The sequence below is a fragment of the Xenopus tropicalis genome, chromosome 8 (genome assembly GCF_000004195.4).
Source record: "Xenopus tropicalis strain Nigerian chromosome 8, UCB_Xtro_10.0, whole genome shotgun sequence".
NCBI lineage: Eukaryota > Metazoa > Chordata > Amphibia > Anura > Pipidae > Xenopus > Xenopus tropicalis.
Genome location: NC_030684.2, coordinates 133,989,553 through 134,012,996, shown reverse-complemented (window position 1 = coordinate 134,012,996; position 23,444 = coordinate 133,989,553). Strand labels below are relative to the sequence as shown.

General features: G+C 43.5%; 1 protein-coding gene across 1 annotated transcript; it reads left to right on the top strand.

Moving 5' to 3' along the window:
* The first annotated feature begins 57 nt into the window (after positions 1-57).
* On the top strand, positions 58-21,087 carry LOC100494618 (major histocompatibility complex class I-related gene protein). The gene is made up of 5 exons (XM_031890831.1): positions 58-256; positions 8,577-8,834; positions 9,937-10,212; positions 19,961-20,233; positions 20,817-21,087. The coding sequence occupies exons 1-5, from the start codon at positions 202-204 to the stop codon at positions 20,981-20,983; spliced, it is 1,029 nt and encodes a 342-aa protein (XP_031746691.1). The 5' UTR covers positions 58-201; the 3' UTR covers positions 20,984-21,087.
* Positions 21,088-23,444: the final 2,357 nt, after the last annotated feature.

Genomic DNA, 23,444 nt, shown 5'->3' with positions numbered 1-23,444 from the left:
CATCCTGACCACTAAAACTTTGTTATAAGGAGAAAACAGAGACACAGAGGAAGTAGACTGAGCACAAACCGCATCTGAACGCTAAAGGTTTTGACTTTTCTACCAGCTGACAATGCTGCCTCTTATACTGACAAAATATCAACATACAGTATGGGTCTGGTTTAACTATAAACCTTTTGGCCAAGCAAGAATGCTGTAGAAATGCTGTCCGTTGCGCTTCTGCTCTTCAGCCTCAGTATCCCAGCAGTATATTGTGGTAAGTCTTACCCTGTGAGCTTCTTACTCACTTCTCTCTTATGTCTCTAACTACTAATAAGCTAAGCTATAGCAGGTTAAAGGAGACATTTTATATAAAGTCCATATTCAGTTATAATATTCACCATCCCTCAAAATGGGAAATGATGCAGAAAGAAAGATGTTTTGAAAGCAGTTTACCTCCTAAAACTGTCATTATATGAGAGCTGCATACACACCCTCCTCTCTAATCAGATGCCAGAGTGAAATAAACATGGGCGTGTCCTTCAGTCTCCCACAGGGAGTGGTCACAGCACTGACTGACAGGCTTTACTCAACAGTAGCAGGGAAACCCCTCCCTCCTTCTCTGTCTCTGCTCCCTGGCTGCATAGTTTTGCTTGTGCTGCTGCCAGATCAATAAACTGGTTATTCATCAATAAGCTTAGTTGTAAAATTTTAAAACATTTTCCTTTGTTTATAGTGCAATGGTATATATATCAAAGCCAATGTGCATGATTCACAGATGAACGTGGACATAACAATCTATATAGTCCATAAAACATTGTTACACACTATGCAACTTCCTGCATCTATTATTAAATTATAAGATCTACAAACAGTGCACATTAGTATGTACTGCTGTCCAGTTATAGAATAACAGCTGTCTTTGTTTTCTCTGCAACTCCCTGCACTGGATCATGTACTTTTTCTGCACATTGATACATGATCAGGTGCAGGGAGTTGCAGGGAATACAAAGCTGCTGCTGTTCTGGAACAGTATATGATCAGGTGCAGGGAGTTGCAGGGAATACAAAGCTGCAGCTGTTCTGGAACAGTATATGATCAGGTGCAGGGAGTTGCAGGGAATACAATGCTGCAGCTGTTGTTCTGGAACAGTATATGATCAGGTGCAGGGAGTTGCAGGGAATACAATGCTGCAGCTGTTGTTCTGGAACAGTATATGATCAGGTGCAGGGAGTTGCAGGGAATACAAAGCTGCAGCTGTTGTTCTGGAACCGTATATGATCAGGGGCAGGGAGTTGCAGGGAATACAAAGCTGCAGCTGTTGTTCTGGAACAGTATATGATCAGGTGCAGGGAGTTGCAGGGAATACAAAGCTGCAGCTGTTGTTCTGGAATAGTATGTGATCAGGTGCAGGGAGTTGCAGGGAATACAAAGCTGCAGCTGTTGTTCTGGAATAGTATGTGATCAGGTGCAGGGTGTTGCAGGGAATACAAAGCTGCAGCTGTTGTTCTGGAATAGTATGTGATCAGGTGCAGGGAGTTGCAGGGAATACAAAGCTGCAGCTGCTGTTCTGGAATAGTATGTGACTAGGTGCAGGGAATACAATGCTGCAGCTGTTGTTCTGGAACAGTATATGATCAAGTGCAGGGAGTTGCAGGGAATACAAAGCTGCAGCTGTTGTTCTGGAACAGTATATGATCAGGGGCAGGGAGTTGCAGGGAATACAAAGCTGCAGCTGTTGTTCTGGAACAGTATATGATCAGGTGCAGGGAGTTGCAGGGAATACAATGCTGCAGCTGTTGTTCTGGAATAGTATGTGATCAGGGGCAGGGAGTTGCAGGCAATACAAAGCTGCAGCTGCTGTTCTGGAATAGTATGTGACTAGGTGCAGGGAGTTGCAGGGAATACAAAGCTGCAGCTGTTGTTCTGGAATAGTATGTGATCAGGTGCAGGGAGTTGCAGGGAATACAAAGCTGCAGCTGTTGTTCTGGAATAGTATGTGACTAGGTGCAGGGAGTTGCAGGGAATACAATGCTGCAGCTGCTGTTCTGGAATAGTATGTGACTAGGTGCAGGGAGTTGCAGGGAATACAAAGCTGCAGCTGTTGTTCTGGAATAGTATGTGATCAGGTGCAGGGAGTTGCAGGGAATACAAAGCTGCAGCTGCTGTTCTGGAATAGTATATGATCAGGGGCAGGGAGTTGCAGGCAATACAAAGCTGCTGCTGCTGTTCTGGAATAGTATGTGACTAGGTGCAGGGAGTTGCAGGGAATACAAAGCTGCAGCTGTTGTTCTGGAATAGTATGTGATCAGGGGCAGGGAGTTGCAGGGAATACAAAGCTGCAGCTGCTGTTCTGGAATAGTATGTGACTAGGTGCAGGGAGTTGCAGGGAATACAAAGCTGCAGCTGTTGTTCTGGAATAGTATATGATCAGGGGCAGGGAGTTGCAGGGAATACAAAGCTGCAGCTGTTGTTCTGGAATAGTATGTGACTAGGTGCAGGGAGTTGCAGGGAATACAAAGCTGCAGCTGCTGTTCTGGAATAGTATGTGACTAGGTGCAGGGAATACAATGCTGCAGCTGCTGTTCTGGAATAGTATGTGACTAGGTGCAGGGAATACAATGCTGCAGCTGCTGTTCTGGAATAGTATGTGACTAGGTGCAGGGAGTTGCAGGGAATACAAAGCTGCAGCTGTTGTTCTGGAATAGTATATGATCAGGGGCAGGGAGTTGCAGGGAATACAAAGCTGCTGTTCTGGAATAGTATATGACTAGGTGCAGGGAGTTGCAGGGAATACAAAGCTGCAGCTGTTGTTCTGGAATAGTATATTACTAGGTGCAGGGAGTTGCAGGGAATACAAAGCTGCAGCTGTTGTTCTGGAATAGTATATTACTAGGTGCAGGGAGTTGTAGAGAAAAATGTCACAGCTGTGAAAATAAATGTTTTTTAGTAGAAGATTGCTTTTTTCAATCATAGTTGTTTGTTTTGACCTTTTTCCGTTAATAGGGCACAGGGGGTGTGGCAACCATCAGAGCACAGACAGAGAGATGGGGGGGGGGTTCAAGCAGAGCACAGAGAGAAAGAGGAACGAAGGAACTGTAACCTTTTCTTGGCTACTTTGGTGCTTCTAACATGCCTGTGGCGCTACAGGAGACCTGAGCCCCTGCTTATTATGGGGGACAGGTGATATATTGATAAGTGGCGTGCCTCCACCCAGGGTGGGTATAGTTGGAACTATATTGTTCCCCCCTGGGAAATTCCAATATACGTCCTCTTGGGACCCGAACTCCCTGCAACTCCTGGTACCCTACCACTCATGTGGGGTAGCTGCTTACCAGGCATTTTGCGGATCTTTTGAAAGATTCGCGAATTTTTCAGCGAAACGGAACAGATTCGCTCATCACTACTGCCCACTCTGTGCATGTTCACTGCACTTTAAAGGAGACATATTGGATAAATGGGAAAACCCTAACCCTGTAGGCAATTATGAATAATATATGGGGCTGGTTTCACTTTGAGCTAAAAATTAATCCTCTCTGTAAAAATGGCCCCTTTTATTGGAGCTCCCTATAGATCTGATCACTTCTCTGTCCGAGTTTGAAATGAAGAGTGGGCGTGTCCTAATGGTCCCTGCCAGAAGTACAGTAGGAGGGGGAGAGCCAATCACAGCCCTGCACTCACACAAGCACAGACAGGCTTCAGTTCCCTATCACAGTGCTGTCCAACTGGCGGCCCGTGGGCCTCTGTGTGGCCCCCCACCTGTATGGCTTACTCTTGTGTAAGCTTTAAATGGTATCAGTACTGTGATTAACTGCCCCCCCTGCATGGTTCTCACCTCAGATTCAGGCTGTAATCCCCCTGTATTGTTTAAACATGTAATCCCCTGTGTTGTTCACACCTTTTAATCCCTGCATTGTTCACCCCCTGCAGTGTTCACACCTCAGGCTCAGGCTGTAATCACCCACATTGTTCCCCTGTTCACACCTCAGGCTGTAGGAGCAGTAGAAACCCACAAATAATCCCTGCATACTACAAAAAGAACATATACTAAGATGGTACTGCAATTAAAAAGTTTTTTAATATATAGTTATTGTGCAGACTGTAGGAGCAGTGCCAGCATTGTGTCACTATATGCTGCCTTTGTGTGCATACAGCATAGGGCAGGCAGACTATGGAACACACAGGCAGGGTAGAGCTGGCAGAGTATGACACACACAGGCAGGGTAGGGCAAGCAGAGTATGGCACACACAGGCAGGATAGGGCAGGGAGGGTATGGCACACACAGGCAGGGTAGGGGAGGCAGAGTATGGCACACACAGGTCAAGTATCGCACAAACCAGCCAAGAATGGCACACACAGGCAGGGTAGGGCAGGCAGAGTATGGCACACACAGGCCAAGTATCGCACAAACCAGCCAAGTATGGTACACGCAGGCAGGGTAGGGCAGGCAGAGTATGGCACATGCAGGCAGGGTAGGGAAGGCAGAGTATGGCACACACAGGCAGGGTAGGGCAGGCAGAGTATGGCACACACAGGCAGGGTAGGGCAGGCAGAGTATGGCATACACAGGCAGGGTAGGGCAGGCAGAGTATGGCACACACAGGCAGGGTAGGGCAGGCAGAGTATGGCACACACAGGCCAAGTATCGCACAAACCAGCCAAGTATGGCACACGCAGGCAGGGTAGGGCAGGCAGAGTATGGCACATGCAGGCAGGGTAGGGAAGGCAGAGTATGGCACACACAGGCAGGGTAGGGAAGGCAGAGTATGGCACACACAGGCAGGGTAGGGAAGGCAGAGTATGGCAGGTTTTTGCTGTACTACAACCATTAATATGGGTATGGTCATGTGATAACATGGGTGTGGTTTCAAGTGGGTGCAGTTTCAAAAAGGGGAGTGGTCAAAACTGGCTTCCATTATCGGCCCTCCACCACGTAGGTCAGAAAAATTCCGGCCCTCGGTACCACAGAAGTTGGACAGCACTGCCCTATCGGGTCAGCCTAGCTGCTGATTGGTTCCTATCCTACAGGGCAGCGTACGGAGGGCCGTCAGCTCCCCAGCTCATCCAGAGAATTCAGCCAGCAGGAAGTGGAACAGATGGGCGGGACTAGTGGGGTTTTGGAGAATTTCTCAATAAATCAGTCTGAAATACATCTTTTTTAAGCACAATCCTTCTATATTATATTATAATTTTTATAGGATATGTCCCCTTTAAGTAAATAGAAGGAAAAGGAATGAGTAATAGTAGTGCTAACCCGCTCACTAACCCAGAGGCAAAACTGCATCAAATATAAATTGACAGCAATTATTCAGCAATTATCTGTGAAGGTTTGATAATTACAGTTAGTAGATGATTAGTTGTTATGGGTAATGGCAACTGCATATTTAACTCCTATGTTAACAGATAGGAGTGTGTATTATGGAAAAAATCATTTTCAACCAGGGCTGCACAGGGGTCCTGTTGGGGGATTCAGGGACCAGTGACTAATACTAACAGTGCTCGTATGCTTGATTTGTATGGTGAAATGCAGTTTCTTAATGACTATTTATACCTTTATAATCTGTGTCTAGGAGCAAGCATATAGTAATAAATTAAATGTCAGCAGTTTTACAGCTGCAATAGGATTGCATGGGCCCAGCTACACTGAAACCCCTTGCTAATACCCCTGTTTTGCCTGCTAGACAGCACTGAAATACATCAGGAAAGCGCTGAGGGACTGTGGAGTTAGCCAGGGCTTATTTCCCTCCAGCGCATGAGGAGTTAACCTGCGCAGCTCCTGGGCAGGAAAGGAAGATTCAATGCTCCCCCCTCCCCTTTGCCTGCCAGCTCTCTCACAGCAGCATCTCATCTTGCAGCACGGAGCAGCATCTCCCTCCCCCCACTCCCTGTTTAAGCGCTTTTAGCTAGGGAACTATAGGCTGTAATTTCGCTTAGCTTACATGTTTACCGTATATACTCGAGTATAAGCCGATCCGAATATAAGCCGAGGTACCTAATTTTACCTAAGAAAACTGGAAAAACTTATTGACTCGAGTATAAGCCTAGGGTGGGAAAGGTATGTCCTTTTTCATTATGTCATTTACAAATAAATGTCTTACTAAACTGCACTGCTGGGAGAGAACATAAATATTCTTTACATTATATTTGCAGTTCAAACTTTTCAAATGGCTACACAGCAGCTTATCCATGCAAACTATAGGCATTTCTGAAGCAAACACATTATACCAGTGCGGCCCAACATGACATTACTGGTCCTTTAAAACACTGTAGAAGCTGCTAGTATTGTAGAAAAGAGAGCTATAGCAACAGAACCAGGGTGGAGAAAGAATAGTGTGTCAAACCACAAGGTGATTTATGAGACAATGCACACCAGCTATTTTAACCCCTTTCCCTCTCATCAGTTACAGGCATTCACACTACCATTCTCTATTCTGGGGCTGCAGTAGGATGGGATGTGGGGGCTGAAGTTCAGCTAGAAAGATAACAGTTCACTGGTTTAAGGAAAAATTAAACATCATTATATACACAGCATTTACCTTATGCCTGCCTAATTGTACTAGCACACCATACTCCCATTGTAGCACTAAAGGCTGACTGTGCATGCTGGGAAATTGTTGTTGCTAGTCCTGCTGCTCTACAAGTCATGTTCATATCATATAAAAACACAGCAATGAAAGACAATAAAACTAAAAGCAATGAAGTGCACACACGAGACATGCATGTGACTAAAGGAGATTGCAGAATAATCAGACTGTGCCTTGCAGCTCCATTCCCACCAAACAGCAGCACATACACAGAGGATCTTACAGGTCATGGAAACACAGAAGATATGGGAGTGCACTAACTCTGACATCCGCGGGGGTGCACGCTCCAGTAAAGCTTGTTGAAGTGTGGCCATCGGCGTGTGATCTCCAGCAGGCATGACCTCTCTTCCCATCAGGCAGATAAATCACTACGCAGTGTCAGAATGTCAGCAGTCAGCAGCGCCGAATATTATTAGCTGAACTTCACCCCCCACATCCCGTCCTACTGCAGCCCCAGTATAGAGCCGGCATGACCTCGCTTCCCATCAAGCAGCTCTGACACTGCGCGCGAATGTCAGCAGTGTCAGAGCTGCTTGATGGGAAGCGAGGTCATGCCGGAGTGTCAGAGTGCGCCGAATATTATTGATTTATTTGCTTCATGGGAAGCGAGGTCATGCCGGCTGGAGATCCCACCTATCATCACACGCGGACGGCCACACTACAACTTTACCGGCGCTTGCACCCCCCATCCCGTGCACGAATGTCACCAGTGTCAGAGCACACCGAATGTGCGTTCCCCTGTCCGTGAATTGACCCGGTCCCCCGCTCACACCTGCCAGCAGACAGAGAAGACGCAGCAGGAAGCAGTACTGGGAGCAGTATGGGGAGCGGTACGGTCAGCCGTATATACTCGAGTATAAGCCGAGGCTGAGTTTTTGAGCACATTTTTTGTGCTGAAAAACTCGGCTTATACTCGAGTATATACGGTATGTTTCCTTTCAGGTTTTGATTCTTCAAAAAAAAAATTTTTTATCAAAACATTTGATATATGTTGTATATTTATATATATATATATATATATATATATATATATATATTGTGGTCTGTCACAGCAAAGGGCAGGTGTTAGTCCTTGGCCATTTAATTTCAGGTGTTGTTTGGTGGTTTCCACATGCCCACTGCGTTCGCAGTGGCTGGCATTTGTTATAATAACAGCGAAAAAGTTTGTTGTGAAGTTTGGGAAAGTTTGAAATACATGGCAAGAACTATTTCTGATGGATTCTTTAATAAAGCTGTGGCCGAACCCCACCCACAAAAAAAAAATGGTGTGTTTCTCTTGCGCCATGTGTTTATATTGGGGGGAGAAGGTTGGAAGGGAGGGAATAAGTCTCCGCAGTCTATAATTGACGAATCCATTTTTATCTATTACTTATATAGCGCTGAAGTATTTAGAGATCTGATACATAGAGAGATGATATGAGAGTTATGATACATCATTTATACCATAAAAGGGGTTGTTTGCATTTAAATTAACTTTTAGTGTGAAGTAGAGAATGATATTCTGGTAGATGAGTTATTTAGCTTTTTATTCAGCAGCTTAATCCCATCATCGTTTTCTATTTCACCTAGTTTCAAGTGAAATTTAAACACATTTTTGTTTTGCAAGGATGAGCCCCAATGCTCCAAAAATGCTCCTTAAATGGCTGCTGGAGCACTTCCTGTTTGGGAAAAATAAAGAGGATTAATGGAAACAAATGACCGTTTAAACACAAATTTTTCGAATTTTAACAATACTTTGGTTTAAAAAATTTCTGCACTAATAGGGTTTAGGTGCCCCCTCTGCACATTGTCTTCCAGATGTTACCTGTTCCCTCTCATTCTGTCTCAGAGACAGGTGTATAGATGTATGTGTATATTTGTGCACTGGGGGTTGAATTTGACGGACTATTAAATTAACTATGTAACTGCTCAAATTCTGTTGTTTGTCCCATGTTAGTTAAATACTTGTTCTCCTCACTGCCATTATAAACTGTAAATACATGTAAATAAAATGTATATTTTTGCTCCCCTAGGAAGTCACTCCCTGCAGTATCGTATAGCCCTGGTATCAGTTCCAGGCTACGATGTTCCTCAGTATTCAGTTGTTATGTACATAGACGGCTTGCAGTATGGAAGGTACAACAGTGACACACAGTGCGCCCAGGCTTTGGCTCCATCACTGAATGCACTTTCTGAGCACATAGAAAATCAGACCAAATACGCTCAGGAATATGAAGTCTGGCAAAGGCACAGGCTGAACTTTCTAATGGGATTTTTTAATAAATCAAAAGGTGAGTGTAAAATATACTGCAAATATCATAAGAAATGAATTATGTTTTTACCGCTGCTTAGGATCTTTAGTTGAGTAGTATGATAACAGACTGCAGATGGTGTGAGCGATATTTTGCCTAACTGAGCAATTCTCCCAATATGGGGGCCACTGCAGTGATGTGCATTGTGCCTGATGCTTTGTAGTCACTGCCTAACAGAAGTAGGACCAAGACAAAAGTGGTTCATAAGCAGAACCTCTTGTGCCCCCCTGATGTTGCTCCATATGCTAAGTCATCATCTTTTTCCCTGCTCTTGTTAACCAAGTGACCTTCCCCTGATACTACTGATGCCTAACTCATCAAGCAGGTCTGGAACATTTAATAAATGAAATAGGATTGGTTTGCCACCAACAGAGATTGATGGAGCTTAGTTCCAATCAGGTACAAGGTACTGTTTTATACTAATTGATACACTGGAAATCACTTAAAAAATGTAATTATTTTTAAAATGGTCTCTATGGCCTAACAGTATTTTCGTATTTGGAAGCATTGTGGAAGCATTGTGGAAGCATTGTGGATAATATATATATATCCAAAAGTTCACATAAAGCCAACTGGGTGCACATAGGTGTAGCTTATATTAAACATAATTGCCATCAAATAGCACAGGAATTACTTAGTGAATTGGGTATGGAATTGTGTTTTTTCAGAGCATTCTTTCTAAAGGGCTCCTGGATGACTGATTAAGGATCATGTCAGGGACCTTTCTAGGTAATCCAGCCATTCCGGCTATACTGATTGTATTTGTTTATAATACAATGTGTGTGCAGTACACTGACTCATGTTTATTAACCTTGATAACCTTGTGATGAATCCAATAGTTATAATAAATGTATTATTTTTTAAGTTTTTAAAGTGTCAGGCCTGCATTAGATTGCTATCAATGAGTGCTAAGTCACAGGGTTACTCAGGAGCAGTAACCCATAGCAACTAATCAGCAGGCAGCATTTACTAGTCACCTGTCTAAAAATCTTATTGGTTGCTATGAGGTACTGCTCCTGGGTAAACCTGGTGCCTTTTATGGGGCATAGAATCTTACATATTTAGTATATTTCTTTTGCAGGGGATACCCATATCTACCAGAGGAAGTGTGCCTGTGAGCTGCATGAAGATGGCACCATTGGTGGATATGAGGAGATTGCCTTTGATGGGAAGGAGTTTTTTATTTTTGATAAGGAGAGAGTGGTGTATGTGCCTGTAACACAAGAGGCGGTGATGGTATCTCACCTATGGAATATACGTTATGATCCAACTGATAGTAAGGTGTATGTAGAAAATGACTGCATCGAGAACCTGAAGCTGTATCTCCCTATCATATCAACTGACTTGGAGAAGAAAGGTGAGATCATAAGATAATGTTCATATGATTTTCAATGAAGCTGCTCCAATACTGCCCCTCCCATTAAAGTGATACTGACATGAAAAAAACTACTTTTCAAAATATCAATATACATAAAAAGCTACCTATAGGTTGTGTTAATGGTTTTTCACTGACTGGTTTGCTTTTGTAAGTAATTGTTACTTGAAGTTTTTAAACCTGACTGTCCCTTCTCAGCCTGTCAGTTACAGCTTCCAATGCTGACGGACAAATATGGCCGCCCCCTCATAGAGGAACATGGGGGATCAGACAGGTAATGTAAAAGCATCAGGCAAATACTTTTATGGCAAAATGATAAAGTTCTTGCAAAGACAGTGTTATGATAGATGTAAAAAAGGTTTAATTTGTGGTGTCAGTATCTCTTTAAAGTATGTGGTGCACACATATCATGTAGAGATTGTCCATTATTCAAGTAGAGCTTTTACCCTAAAGGCCCTACCACAATGGAGATTGATGCCAACCACTCTTTGTTTTTGTTTTTTTATTGTAAATGCTAATGCTATACATTTCACATCCTGGTATTTTTTTTGTTTATTTCTACAGTATCTAAACCTGTTTGTGTCTGTTCTCTATGAGGAGCAGTTTGCAAACTCTATAGATCCAATGACTGGGCCCGGTGTGTCATGAAATGCTGGTCCACTGTGTCACAATTTGAAGGCCACTGGGTCATGAAATACTGAATCCAGTGTATATTGAACTGTTGGGTCACTTCAAGGTGTTATACAAATTCTGGGCTGCCGTTTAATGCTTGGGCACAGTGTCATTAAATTCTGAATCTACTGTGTCATGAAATGCTGCAACCATGGTCTGGTTGATCTTAAGGGCGCTTGAAGCTCTTGCTGGTGGCCTTTAACCCTTTCACTGCCAGCCGATTTGTCCCAAAAGTGAACATCTACTGCCAAGCCGTTTTTAGGCATTTTGCACTCATTACATTTGCTTCGGTTTCTTGACAAGAAAACCTACATGAAATAAAGCATGTGTAGGGGTTTACCAAAACTGGGCCCTTAGGCCAGAAACCCCTAGGACAGACCACAGGGTGGTGATAGTTAACAGGGACACTAGGATGCCTGGGTTCTAAATAGTTAATAGGGTGTATACCTGTAGTTCGGGTTTTGGCCACAGGGTGGTGCATAGGCCCATATAAGGGGATGCAGCCATGTGAGCAGGCAGACATTTTGGGGATAGCTCCAGGTAGGAGTACCCCAGGTACAGCTTAGTGATAGAAGTTCTGTAATAGGTCGCTCTAGGAGTGACATGTAGGACACCAAGGAGTTTAGAATGGGCGGACATTGCCCCTCCAGGAGTGGTAGTGAGGTTAAGACCTCCCAGCATTACATCTGCTGGAGTGCAGGGCATAAAGTGGCTAGGTAGGTGGACAAGGTCACCGCTAGTCCAGGAGGCCGGATCTGAGGGGGCTTAGGCGAGAGTACCGGAGTGGGCTGCCTGTGGTGAGGCTGCCTAGCGTGAGTACCGGGAAGGGCCCCAAGAGGAGGTGCCTTCTGGCGCAAGTTCTCAATGAGTAGTGAGGAGATACAGCCCTGCACACTGTGATTGAATTGTATATGCCACTCCTGGAGAGGTCCTGCCCTAATAAACCGTTGCATCTATTTCACTATCAGTACTGTGTCTGCTGTGACTATCTGCAAGCCCAGAGGACCACTACCAAGCTGGTAAGGAATAACCCCGGTGGTGGGGTACATCTGCCAAGAGTACGTGGGTCCCAAGAGGGGTAAAGCATTCTGATTCGTTTCCCAGGGTGTGGGTTATAGTTCCACAACACCATCCCTGGGTGGAGGCACGCCATTTGGGAGAAATCCTAGTTAACCCCCATAGTAAGCGGGGGCTCAGGACTCCTGTAGCGCCAAGTATAGTGCTCCAGTGGGTAGTGCCACAGAGATCAGCAAAAGTGGGCTACACATGTTATATATGATTTTTTTCCGGAACGAACTGGGCTTGAACATTATAATAAAATGTTGTACTTTTTCTGGAGATTAAACACATTTTTTGAGTGAAATATGTTAAAAAAAGTGAAATAAAGAAAAAAAGTATTTTTATTTTGTGTTTTTTTTTCCAAGAATGATTACATTAACTTACAAACATTTTACTGTTTGTAAAAGCCCTGATTCTGCTGAATCCAACAATACCAAATATGTATTGGTAACCCACTTTTCTTGTCCAGAAGACACCCCAATAATAAAACAGCATTTTGTGCAATTTTACATAAAAAAAAAGTGAAAAGGCCATCTCTATTTTAACATGGCATATCTTATGACAGAAATGGAATACCCCCAAAAGTCACACATTTTTAGAAACTGCACACCTCTATATCTTTAGTTGTGGTGTAGTTTTGCTCTAAATATTTGAATTTTTTTTTTTTCTGAAACACTATCACAGTCACAAAGTCCAAAGTAAATTTGAGAATAAAACACCAATGAAAATTTTCAAATGAAGGCAGGTTATGAAAGAACAAGTTATCCCGAGTAAAACGATACCCCACATGCATGGGTGCACCTAAAGACACGGCCTCCAAACAGCCCAAAACGGGCAATACATAAGAGCAATTTCAGCTGGAAAGTTTGGAGCTGCGCTCTAAGTGCATTCCATGCAGTTTGTCAGTCTAAACACCCCCTTACCTGTGAAATGCCCCCACAAACTATATGTTTTGTGAAAGTGCACACCTGTAGCTATTCAGCAGCGCCATTCTTGCTTTCCTACATGCACAATTGTGGACGCAGTTCTCTGTAGAAGTTTGCAGTTTGGCCTGAAATAAAGAAAAAAACGATCCAAAGTTAGATTTCTTCACAAAATTGCCATAACAATGGAAAAAACTCACTAGAATATCAATCTACAACTTGTCCTGAACAAAACGATACCCCACATGCATGGGTGCACCTAAAGACACGGCCTCCAAACAGCCCAAAACAGGGGCAATACATAAGAGCAATTTCAGCTCGAAAGTTTGGAGCTGCGCTCTAAATGCACTCCATGCAGTTTGTCAGTCTAAAAACCCCCTTACATGTGAGATACCCCCACAAACTATATGTTTTCTGAAAGTGCACACGTGTAGCTATTCAGCAGCGCCATTCTTGCTTTCCTACATGCAAAATTGTGGACGCAGTTCTCTGTAGAAATTTGTGGTCGGACAGATTTGGTGCGCGCAGCGCGGCAATTTTTTGTGCATGCCCACTTTTGTGGCCCCAATTACCACACCCCACTTTTAAAAAAAAATAAATACTCCTTATACATAGTTGAAATGGCGGGATCAGACCCAAATGTGCTATACCCTCAGGCAGTCAGTTATAAGTGAGTTAAAACTATGTACCAGTTTTGCCCCCCCATACACAATACACCCATAGAAAGTGCTCCCAAAGACAGTACCCCCCCATACACATTGCCCCCAATTGCCCCCAAAGACAGTACCCCCCATACACAGTGCCCCCCATACACAGTGCCGTAATCTATTACGGAAATGCGGGACATTCATTGAACTATCTGGAACAGCAGGATGCGCTATAAAAAGCGGGACAGTTGGGGGGTATGGCTAAAGAGGTGACGTGAAATAATGAATTATTGCATAAGTTGCATAGCAACACAATTCTGAAAAAAGCTGAATGCCTGCACCAAGAACAAAATATAACTTGCCCAAAATAAAGGCCTCAATATCTGCATTGAAAGCTGAGCTAATGAGTTGTGAATTCACCAGTTTCTCTCCAACCAAAAGAGCTATGCCATCAGAACAATACTATTACTCATAATAAGGAGAAAGACTACAATTAGCATAAGTGTTGAAATGTTAACTCCCATCTACCAACAAACTAGAACTTTCTTTTCACTTCTGCAAACAAAGACCCTAACTGCAAAAATAATAAAAAAAAAAAAATATTCCATGGAGACCTAATACTGTTCACTAGTAAAACCTAAAATGTCACCCAGAAATACATATAGCTTTAGCAACTGCCCTGAAACACTAGTACTGCCCTGTACACTAGTAAAACCTAAAATGTTACCCAGAAATACATATAGCCGTAGCAACTGCCCTGAAAGGGTCGCTTATGAGGTGTCCGTAAAAAAAAAACCTGGTGGCATCAGCAGGGGAGATGAAATCATCCGCAGGCAAGATGAAACATCATGATCATCATGCACCACAAATTTTTAGGGGCCCAGTCCGTCACGCAACACCTTAGTTGGCTATACATAACCTAACATAACATTTTAGGTAAGGAAACACCCAAACTAACCACGACATAAAATTCTGACCTGAATACATAAACCATAAGGCTATTATATTAATTTTGCACAAAGCGGGATGCCAATAATTATTATAAATTCCATCAGTGCACAACAATTTATTACCCTTTCAATAGTGCAGTCGAGTATGGTATATTTCAAAACATGGTTTGAAACATAACCCGGGGTTGCGAGGGCACTTAGGGCAGTAGTACCATGTATCTCGTCTTATACCCCCTTTGCGGCACACTCTGCAAGCTTTATGGGAAAACACTTTTCCAGGTGTGGGTGGAAGCGTATCAATAAAGTGCTTCCCAATCAATCGGGCCACATTGTCACTAGGGAGCATCTCAGGCACTGTCTCCTCTACACCACTAAACAACAGGGCAGGGATTATCTGCAGCTGGTATTTATAGTAGGATAATTTGGGGCCTGGTACTGCTGCCTTATATACAACGTATGAATTTCAAAGGGCCATTTGAATCAAGTATATACCAACTTTTTTGTACCAGGCCTTAGTTTTAGAGTTGATCAGTTCTGTCAACGCCACCCATGTACCTGCTGTATTCCCTGCAACAGAGAGGTTTTGTTTTAGGGGGCCTACCAACTCTCTGTACCACAGTTACTGACTCATTGTGGATTGTCGTCAGCATGAATACATTTTTTGTGTCATAATAATTTATGGCAAGGAGCTCATCATTTCCTAGGGCATAAACTTCTCCACGATTAAGTTTTTTGCAGACCAGATCCCTGGGCAGTCCCTTTCGGGTACGATTTATAGTGCCACAGGCTGGAGTATCTAAACAATATAGGGTAGTGAACAAGGGGATACTAGAGTAAAAGTTATCCACATACAAGTGGTAACCTTGGCCCAAAAGTGGAGAGATGAGCTCCCATACAATTTTGCCACTGACAGTCAAATCAACGGGACAACCATGGGGGTCTAATTGGGAGTCCTTGCCTTCATATATCATGAAATAGCTGGTGTCCCCCGAAATGCTTTCGCACAGTTTGTAAAATTTTATCCCATAGCGGGCACGCTTGCTTGGGATGTACTGCCGAAATGTGATGCACCCTTTGAAGAGGAGAAGGGACTCATCTATACAAATGTTTTGGGAGGGTATACACTTCTCCACACTACTCAGACAGGCTATCTATAAGGGGCCTCAATTTATGAAGCCTGTCATGGCCGGGCTCATCAGGGGGTACAGCCGTTGCATTGTTATTGAAATGCAGAAACCGGAGCAGTAGCTGATACCGGTTTCTCGGCATGGTGGCAGAAAAAACAGGGATAGACAACACAGTAGTGGTATCCCAGTAGGACTCCAAAGAATTTGCTTTTATGAGACCCATAGCTAAAGTGAGTCCCAAGAACTTTTTCATTTCGGCAATGTCAGTGGGATGCCATGCCTGCGCTCGAGCATACCTAGGTAGGGGATTATGGGTAAGGTATTGCTCGGCGTATAAATTTGTATAGAGGACCATATCCTGTAGGATGGCCTCAGTGATATACAATTGAAAAAAGTCAATAGGCTCAAAATTCCTGGTGTCCACCTTAACACCAGCGACTGCAGTAAAAGGGGGGATCTCAGGGGGAAAATTACAAGGAGGCCTCCACGCAGGCTCTCCTCCAGCTGCAGCATCAGCCCTATCACCCTCTCCCTCATTTTGCACACTCTACCTCCATGGACTCCTCAAGAGCACTAACCGTGCTACTACTACACCATGACACCTTAGTAGAGGAGTCACTCTCTGAACCAGGGGGCACATACTCGGAATCAGAGTCACTGAACTCCTCCGAGCTAGAGGCCATGCACAGTGCAGCAGCCTCTTCAACTGAGAACAACTTTCTGGCCATGTTGCCAACAAAATATTTTCAAACTAATATAACACCCTAGTCTAAAATGCTCCCAATCAGTCACACAAAAAATCAAGTAAATCAGAATTTGATCAGAAGCCAGAAAAATCTAACAGCTATGCAAAGATAAACTACTGCAACACAGGCAAGGCAGAGAGTAGAAAAAAAACAGGTAAGATCTGGCTAAGAAAAAAAGCAGCTTTGGTTTCAACCCCCCCCCTAAACTCCCTTGAACTTCTGAACTCCCTAAAAAAATACAACCAAGAACAATCAGGAACAATCCAGAACACGCCAAAAAAAAGCAAAAGCCAGTAGATGCAACACACAAATAAAAAAAGCAACACACAAATAAAAATGCAATAAAATCACTGAATATACAAAAAAGTGATTATGACCTAATTACTATTGAAATAAAACACACGCAAAGTTCTGTAAATACAACCAAGATCAATAAGCAAGATCAGTAAATGAACAGCAACACAATCTAAAATGCAATGAAACCACTGAAAAATGCAAAATCAAGGTAACACAAGCAATAAAACTAATCAATGTACAACGCAGAACTGAAAACTCACAAAATCACTGAACAATGCAAGAAAAATGTGATTATGCCGTGTGACTTGCGTTCAGGCTACCTGATCACTTGTCACACTGCAAAATCAAGGTAACAGTAATAACAGTGTATATATATAATATAACAGAAATAAAAGTATAACACAGAACTTAGAAATCAGAGTAATAGAGTAAAACAAGTAATAAAACAGAAATAAAGCACAATGCAGAACTGAAAAAGCAATGAAACAAAATCAATAATATAAAATAAAACTAATGAAACAGTGATTAGTGTGTAAAGGCTAAAAATGGAAAATAAAGGCAAAGTAAAAAATATGTATGTGTGCACACTTGCAAAAGGAGTGTGTGTATGCGTGTGAGTTTGTGAATAGGTGTGTATATGTGTGTGTAAGTGTATGCCTGTGCAACAAAAAAAAAAGTGGAAACTGCAAAAAAAAATAAAATCAGCAAATAAATTACAATTAGTGGGATGTGTAAATGGTGCAAAATTGGTACCTGGGGCAGGCAAGGCAGATCTCAAAGGCAGGCAGGCAGATCGCTGGTGCTGGAAGACCGCAGGGGGATGCAGGCAGGCTCCAAGAGGCTCTATGACGCTGCACGAGTGAAGGGGGCAGCGCCAGGGGCAGGATTAAATACCCCAAGCAGCAGGAATGTCCTGATGACGTCGCTGCGACTTGGGGTCACACAGAGGTGATCGGAGGGGCCCAGGAGGGAGCAGCGCCGGTAAGCTCGTTGCCTAGGGGGTTGTGGGCCTGGCAGCACGTCTCTGCATTTGGATTGATCGGCGAGTGCAGAGAACACGCTGTCTTTATGGGAAACGTAGCTTCTACGTGCTTGGCATACAACTAATTTTTATGCCAGCACGTAGAAGCTACATGCTTGGCAGGGAAAGGGTTAACCATGTATGTATTTAAAATCAAGGAAACAACTGGAACAAAGACTCATATTATAAACATCTTGCTAAACGTTGCAAAAAAAGAACATCGTATTGGGCTACATCTGTTGTCATTGTTAGAAAGAAATTAGTAAGAAAAGAAACATACATTTTCATGAAAAATTAACATAGTAATACGAATGCAGCCAAACCAAATGCTTTTCTGGTAGGGGGCAGGTGTAGATTTTGCCAAACATTTGATACCCTTCCCCACAAATGACTGCTTTCTAAACTAAAGTCTATTGGTCTTAGTGAAGTCGTTTGCACATGGATAGAAAACTGGCTACAGGATCGGGTACAGAGGGGGGTTGTTAATGGCACATTCTCTACTTGGAATAAGGTTCTCAGTGGGGTCCCTCAGGGTTCTGTACTGGGTCCACTTTTGTTTAACTTTTTCATAAATGCTTTATTTACCAGTAGGTCCTTCAAGCTGACACAAGGGCACCCACTCCGTTTAGAAGAAGGGAGGTTCCGTTTAAATATTGGGAAAGGGTTTGTGACAGTGAGAGCTGTGAGGTTGTGGGATTCCCTCCCCGAATCAGTTGTACTGGCTGATACATTATATAGCTTTAAGAAGGGGCTGGGTGGATTCTTAGCAAGTGAGGGAATACAGGGGTAGGGGGGATAGCTCTCCGTACAAGTGAGGGAATACAGGGGTATGGGGAGATAGCTCTCAGTACAAGTGAGGGAATACAGGGGTAGGGGGGATATCTCTCAGTACAAGTGAGGGAATACAGGGGTAGGGGAGATAGCTCTCAGTACAAGTGAGGGAATACAGGGGTAGGGGAGATAGCTCTCAGTACAAGTGAGGGAATACAGGGGTAGGGGGGATAGCTCTCCGTACAAGTGAGGGAATACAGGGGTATGGGGAGATAGCTCTCAGTACAAGTGAGGGAATACAGGGGTAGGGGGGATATCTCTCAGTACAAGTGAGGGAATACAGGGGTAGGGGAGATAGCTCTCAGTACAAGTGAGGGAATACAGGGGTAGGGGGGATAGCTCTCAGTACAAGTGAGGGAATACAGGGGTAGGGGGGATAGCTCTCAGTACAAGTGAGGGAATACAGGGGTAGGGGGGATAGCTCTCAGTACAAGTGAGGGAATACAGGGGTAGGGGGGATAGCTCTCAGTACAAGTGAGGGAATACAGGGGTATGGGAGATAGCTCTCAGTACAAATGAGGGAATACAGGGGTATGGGGGATAGCTCTCAGTACAAGTGAGGGAATACAGGGGTAGGGGGGATAGCTCTCAGTACAAGTGAGGGAATACAGGGGTAGGGGGGATAGCTCTCAGTACAAGTGAGGGAATACAGGGGTAGGGGGGATAGCTCTCAGTACAAGTGAGGGAATACAGGGGTAGGGGAGATAGCTCTCAGTACAAGTGAGGGAATACAGGGGTAGGGGGGATAGCTCTCAGTACAAGTGAGGGAATACAGGGGTAGGGGGGATAGCTCTCAGTACAAGTGAGGGAATACAGGGGTAGGGGAGATAGCTCTCAGTACAAGTGAGGGAATACAGGGGTAGGGGAGATAGCTCTCAGTACAAGTGAGGGAATACAGGGGTAGGGGGGATAGCTCTCAGTACAAGTGAGGGAATACAGGGGTAGGGGGATAGCTCTCAGTACAAGTGAGGGAATACAGGGGTAGGGGAGATAGCTCTCAGTACAAGTGAGGGAATACAGGGGTAGGGGAGATAGCTCTCAGTACAAGTGAGGGAATACAGGGGTAGGGGGATAGCTCTCAGTACAAGTGAGGGAATACAGGGGTAGGGGAGATAGCTCTCAGTACAAGTGAGGGAATACAGGGGTAGGGGGATAGCTCTCAGTACAAGTGAGGGAATACAGGGGTAGGGGAGATAGCTCTTAGTACCAGTTGATCCAGGGACTGGTCCGATTGCCATCTTGGAGTCAGGAAGGAATTTTTTCCCCTCTGGGGCAAATTAGAGAGGCTTCAGATGTGGTTTTTGCCTTCCTCTGGATCAACTAGCAGTTAGGCAGGTTATATATATGCATTATGGTTGAACATGATGGACGTGCCTCTTTTTCAACCTAACTTACTATGTTACTATGTATTGTATTTGCTTACAATAACCAATGGCTTTTCTCACTTTTCCTGCCAGTTCCCCCCAAAGTGAAGGTTTCCAGCTCAGAGTCAGAGAGTGGCACCAAACTGCACTGCCGGGTGTATGGGTTCTACCCCCGAGATGTGGAAGTGAAGTGGATAAAGAATGGGAGAGATGAGATTCACTCAGAGGAGGCAGCACAGATCCTGCCAAACCCTGATGGCACCTATCAGATCAGAGTCAGTGTGGGGGTAACACCAGAGGAGGGCGCCACTTACTCCTGCCATATAGATCACAGCAGCTTGGAGACTCCCCTGGTTGTTCCCTTTGGTGAGTGACTTCAGGCTGATGGGTGTGCAAATTTTCGAATGGTCTTCATTATTTATTTCTTATAGTTTTTAAATAATTTGCTTTCTTCTGACTCTTTCCAACATTTAAATGAGGGTTACTGACCCTGGAAGCCTTCTCTTTGAGGCTACAATTTTATAGTTATTGTTTCTTTTTATTACTTATTTTTGTATTCAGGTCTCTCCTATTCATATTCCAATCTCTCACTCATACCACTGCTTGGCTGCTAAGGTAATTTGGACCCTAGCAACCAGATAGCTGCTGAAATTCCAATCTGGAAAGCTGTTGAACAAAAAGCTAAATAATTCAGAAACCAAAAAAAGTGGATTCAGTGCATCCCTAATTGTAATTTTAAGGGAAGTTTTACTTCATTTTATTCTATTTGACCGTTTTTGTATTGCAGGAAATATATGTCTATGTTATTGTTTTATTTTTTTATGATGCATTTGTTTAAACAGTCTCACTAAATTACTATCTAGGGGTAGATTTTTCTTTTTTTATCACCTTGTTACAGCCATTTGGCAGTTTTTATCAACCCCCCTTATTTTTCACTCCCAATAAACAGAACCCAGCAAGAGAAGCATTTTGTATATCATCATCCCTGTCAGTGCGGCTCTGCTCCTCCTCCTCCTCCTCTTCCTGCGGGCCCAGCAGTTCAAAAAGGGAGATCCTTTTGTTTTGCTGGCTTTTGAAAGAGAGACACAGAGTGAGCAGCCAGTGCCAATTGTGTGAGTTCAGAATGCAAAGAGAAAAGCCTGCGGGGCTGCTGGTGATTACTGAGGCCTCTGTGGAATCTCCGTGTGTGTCCCCTGGTGGTGAGGACAGGTATTGCTTGCTTGCCTGCTACGTGGGAGCAGCCACCTTTCCAAAGGGGAAGGTACTCTGAGGTAGGTAGCGCTACCTGGGGGGGACTTAAGAGCTCTTGGGGAAGGGACTGAAATGAATAAAAATTGTATCGGTTATTGATTGCTTTATATGTTACTCTGTATGTCCAATGTATGTAACCCACTTATTGTACAGCGCTGTGGGATATGTTGGCGCTTTATAAATAAATGTTAATAATAATAATAATGTAGAGTGTAAGCTCTTTTGGGCAGGGCTCTCTTCCCCTCCTGTATCGGTTATTGATTGCTTTATATGTTACTCTGTATGTCCAATATATGAAACCCACTTATTGTACAGCGCTGCGGGATATGTTGGCGCTTTATAAATAAATGTTAATAATAATAATGTAGATTGTAAGCTCTTTTGGGCAGGGCTCTCTTCCCCTCCTGTATCGGTTACTGATTGCTTTATATGTTACTCTGTATGCCCAATGTATGAAACCCACTTATTGTACAGCGCTGCGGGATATGTTGGCGCTTTATAAATAAATGTTAATAATAATAAGGTAGATTGTAAGCTCTTTTGGGCAGGGCTTCCTTCCCCTCCTGTATCGGTTACTGATTGCTTTATATGTTACTCTGTATGTCCAATGTATGAAACCCACTTATTGTACAGCGCTGTGGGGTATGTTGGCGCTTTATAAATAAATGTTAATGTAAATGTAATGTAATGTAAATAAAAAGGGTTGTGGTCTATCCGGATCCAAGTTGGGACTGGGCACCTACAGAGACTGTGCCAGGAGTGGATAGACTGCACGGGTTCCTCAGGGCAGGATAATCAGTTATCCATAAACTTGTTTTATTCTATTCCAACGGTTATATAAAGTTATCCTTGCTGCAACTGTGTGTAATTATTTCTAGTGGAAATCCCCTTGAGATGTGCTCCTCAATGTCCACTAGGTGGCAGCACTGTGCTAAAATCCCAGTTCCCAGTATCTTTCACTATTGCAAAGGGAACTAAAAAATCTCCTGTTAATCGAGTATACAGCCCAAAGAAGTGAGTGTGCCAAGAAAGGGTTACATAAGTAAAAAGATATAAGTATATTTGAATGCTGATGCGCTCAATGTGCCAGATGCGCCTGTCTGCAACTCCAGTGTAAAATATACTGCATATGGTATAAGATACTGATGTTGTATATGTTATATGTGGAGTCGCCTTCCTGGATACAGAGGGATGTCCTTACAGTGCAACCAGTTCTACACAAAGTCTATTACTTGGCTTCTACCTACAAAGACCTTCAAACTCCGAGCCAACTGAGTTCCAGCAAAACAAATACAGAGCCCCTTTTATCCCTGCAGTAGATTGTCATTTAATTGGCCTACTTACTCTCTCTACCATTATATATTTGTTAATCTCACTACTTTCTGTTTTAAATTCCCCTTTAACCTCTACATTGCACCCTCTTCCCTTTATCTTCATCTCCCCTCATTGTATACCTCACTTTTCCCCCTTCTCTTACATGGGACTTGGAGCTTTCTGGACCTGCCAAGCTCACTATATTGGATTTTACTCCTTCAGACCCCCGGGAGCAACGAATTCCTATGGATATAATTAGTTCTGATTTTCCATCGTCCCCTTCCAGAAATCCAAAGGCATAGACTCTTCCTAGGACTAAGACTTAGTTTTGTCCAATTGTCAAGTTTTTCAACGGGACATTTGGCCAGTGGACTGGGGTGGCGGGGGGAGATTTAGGGTGTAAGTTGAAATTGGCCGGCATGTAAGTCTGAGTTATGTAAATCTTTTCTTGTAAAGTTTTAATAAAAAAAATATTAAAACCCTAAATGCCCTTCTGTGCTACTTTTGTCATTTTACATTTATATCATTTCAATAGTGTCATTTTCCCATGGTGGCCTCTGTGCCTAGCTTCTCTCCAGTTTCCCCCAATATGGATTCTTTAGCCTTAGCTTTAGTCTTTGAAAATATTCAGTGCAAATACACCTGATTTGTAACTAGGCACACATGCAGTTGTGTTGATTTTGACTAACTGGATATAACAGCAGTAGTTACAGTGCAATTGCATAAAGAGTATCCCTCACAATTGCATTTCCAGTCATAAATAAGCCTTCATGTCTATAGTGGTATGTATAGCAGCACACTATTTGAAGGGCTCATCATCAGGCCAGTCCCTTGTCTCTCCTCACCATTCCTGTGTAATGACTGCCACTAACCCTTCCAGTCAGTGGAAATGGTTTGGTGGCACAATAGGGAGTGGTGGTAGTGATTAAGGAGCAATTAGCTACCCTTGGCTTGGGTGCCAAAGTTCTTGACTTTGCCTTACTTAGTCTTAATACCACTACTGGGTTACCCA

Coding starts and splice junctions, on each gene's coding strand:
- LOC100494618 (XM_031890831.1), top strand. CDS start 202: ATGCTGTCCGTTGCGCTTCTGCTCTTCAGCCTCAGTATCCCAGCAGTA. Junction 257..8,576: donor TATCCCAGCAGTATATTGTG/GTAAGTCTTACC, acceptor TTGCTCCCCTAG/GAAGTCACTCCCTGCAGTAT. Junction 10,213..19,960: donor AACTGACTTGGAGAAGAAAG/GTGAGATCATAA, acceptor TTTTCCTGCCAG/TTCCCCCCAAAGTGAAGGTT.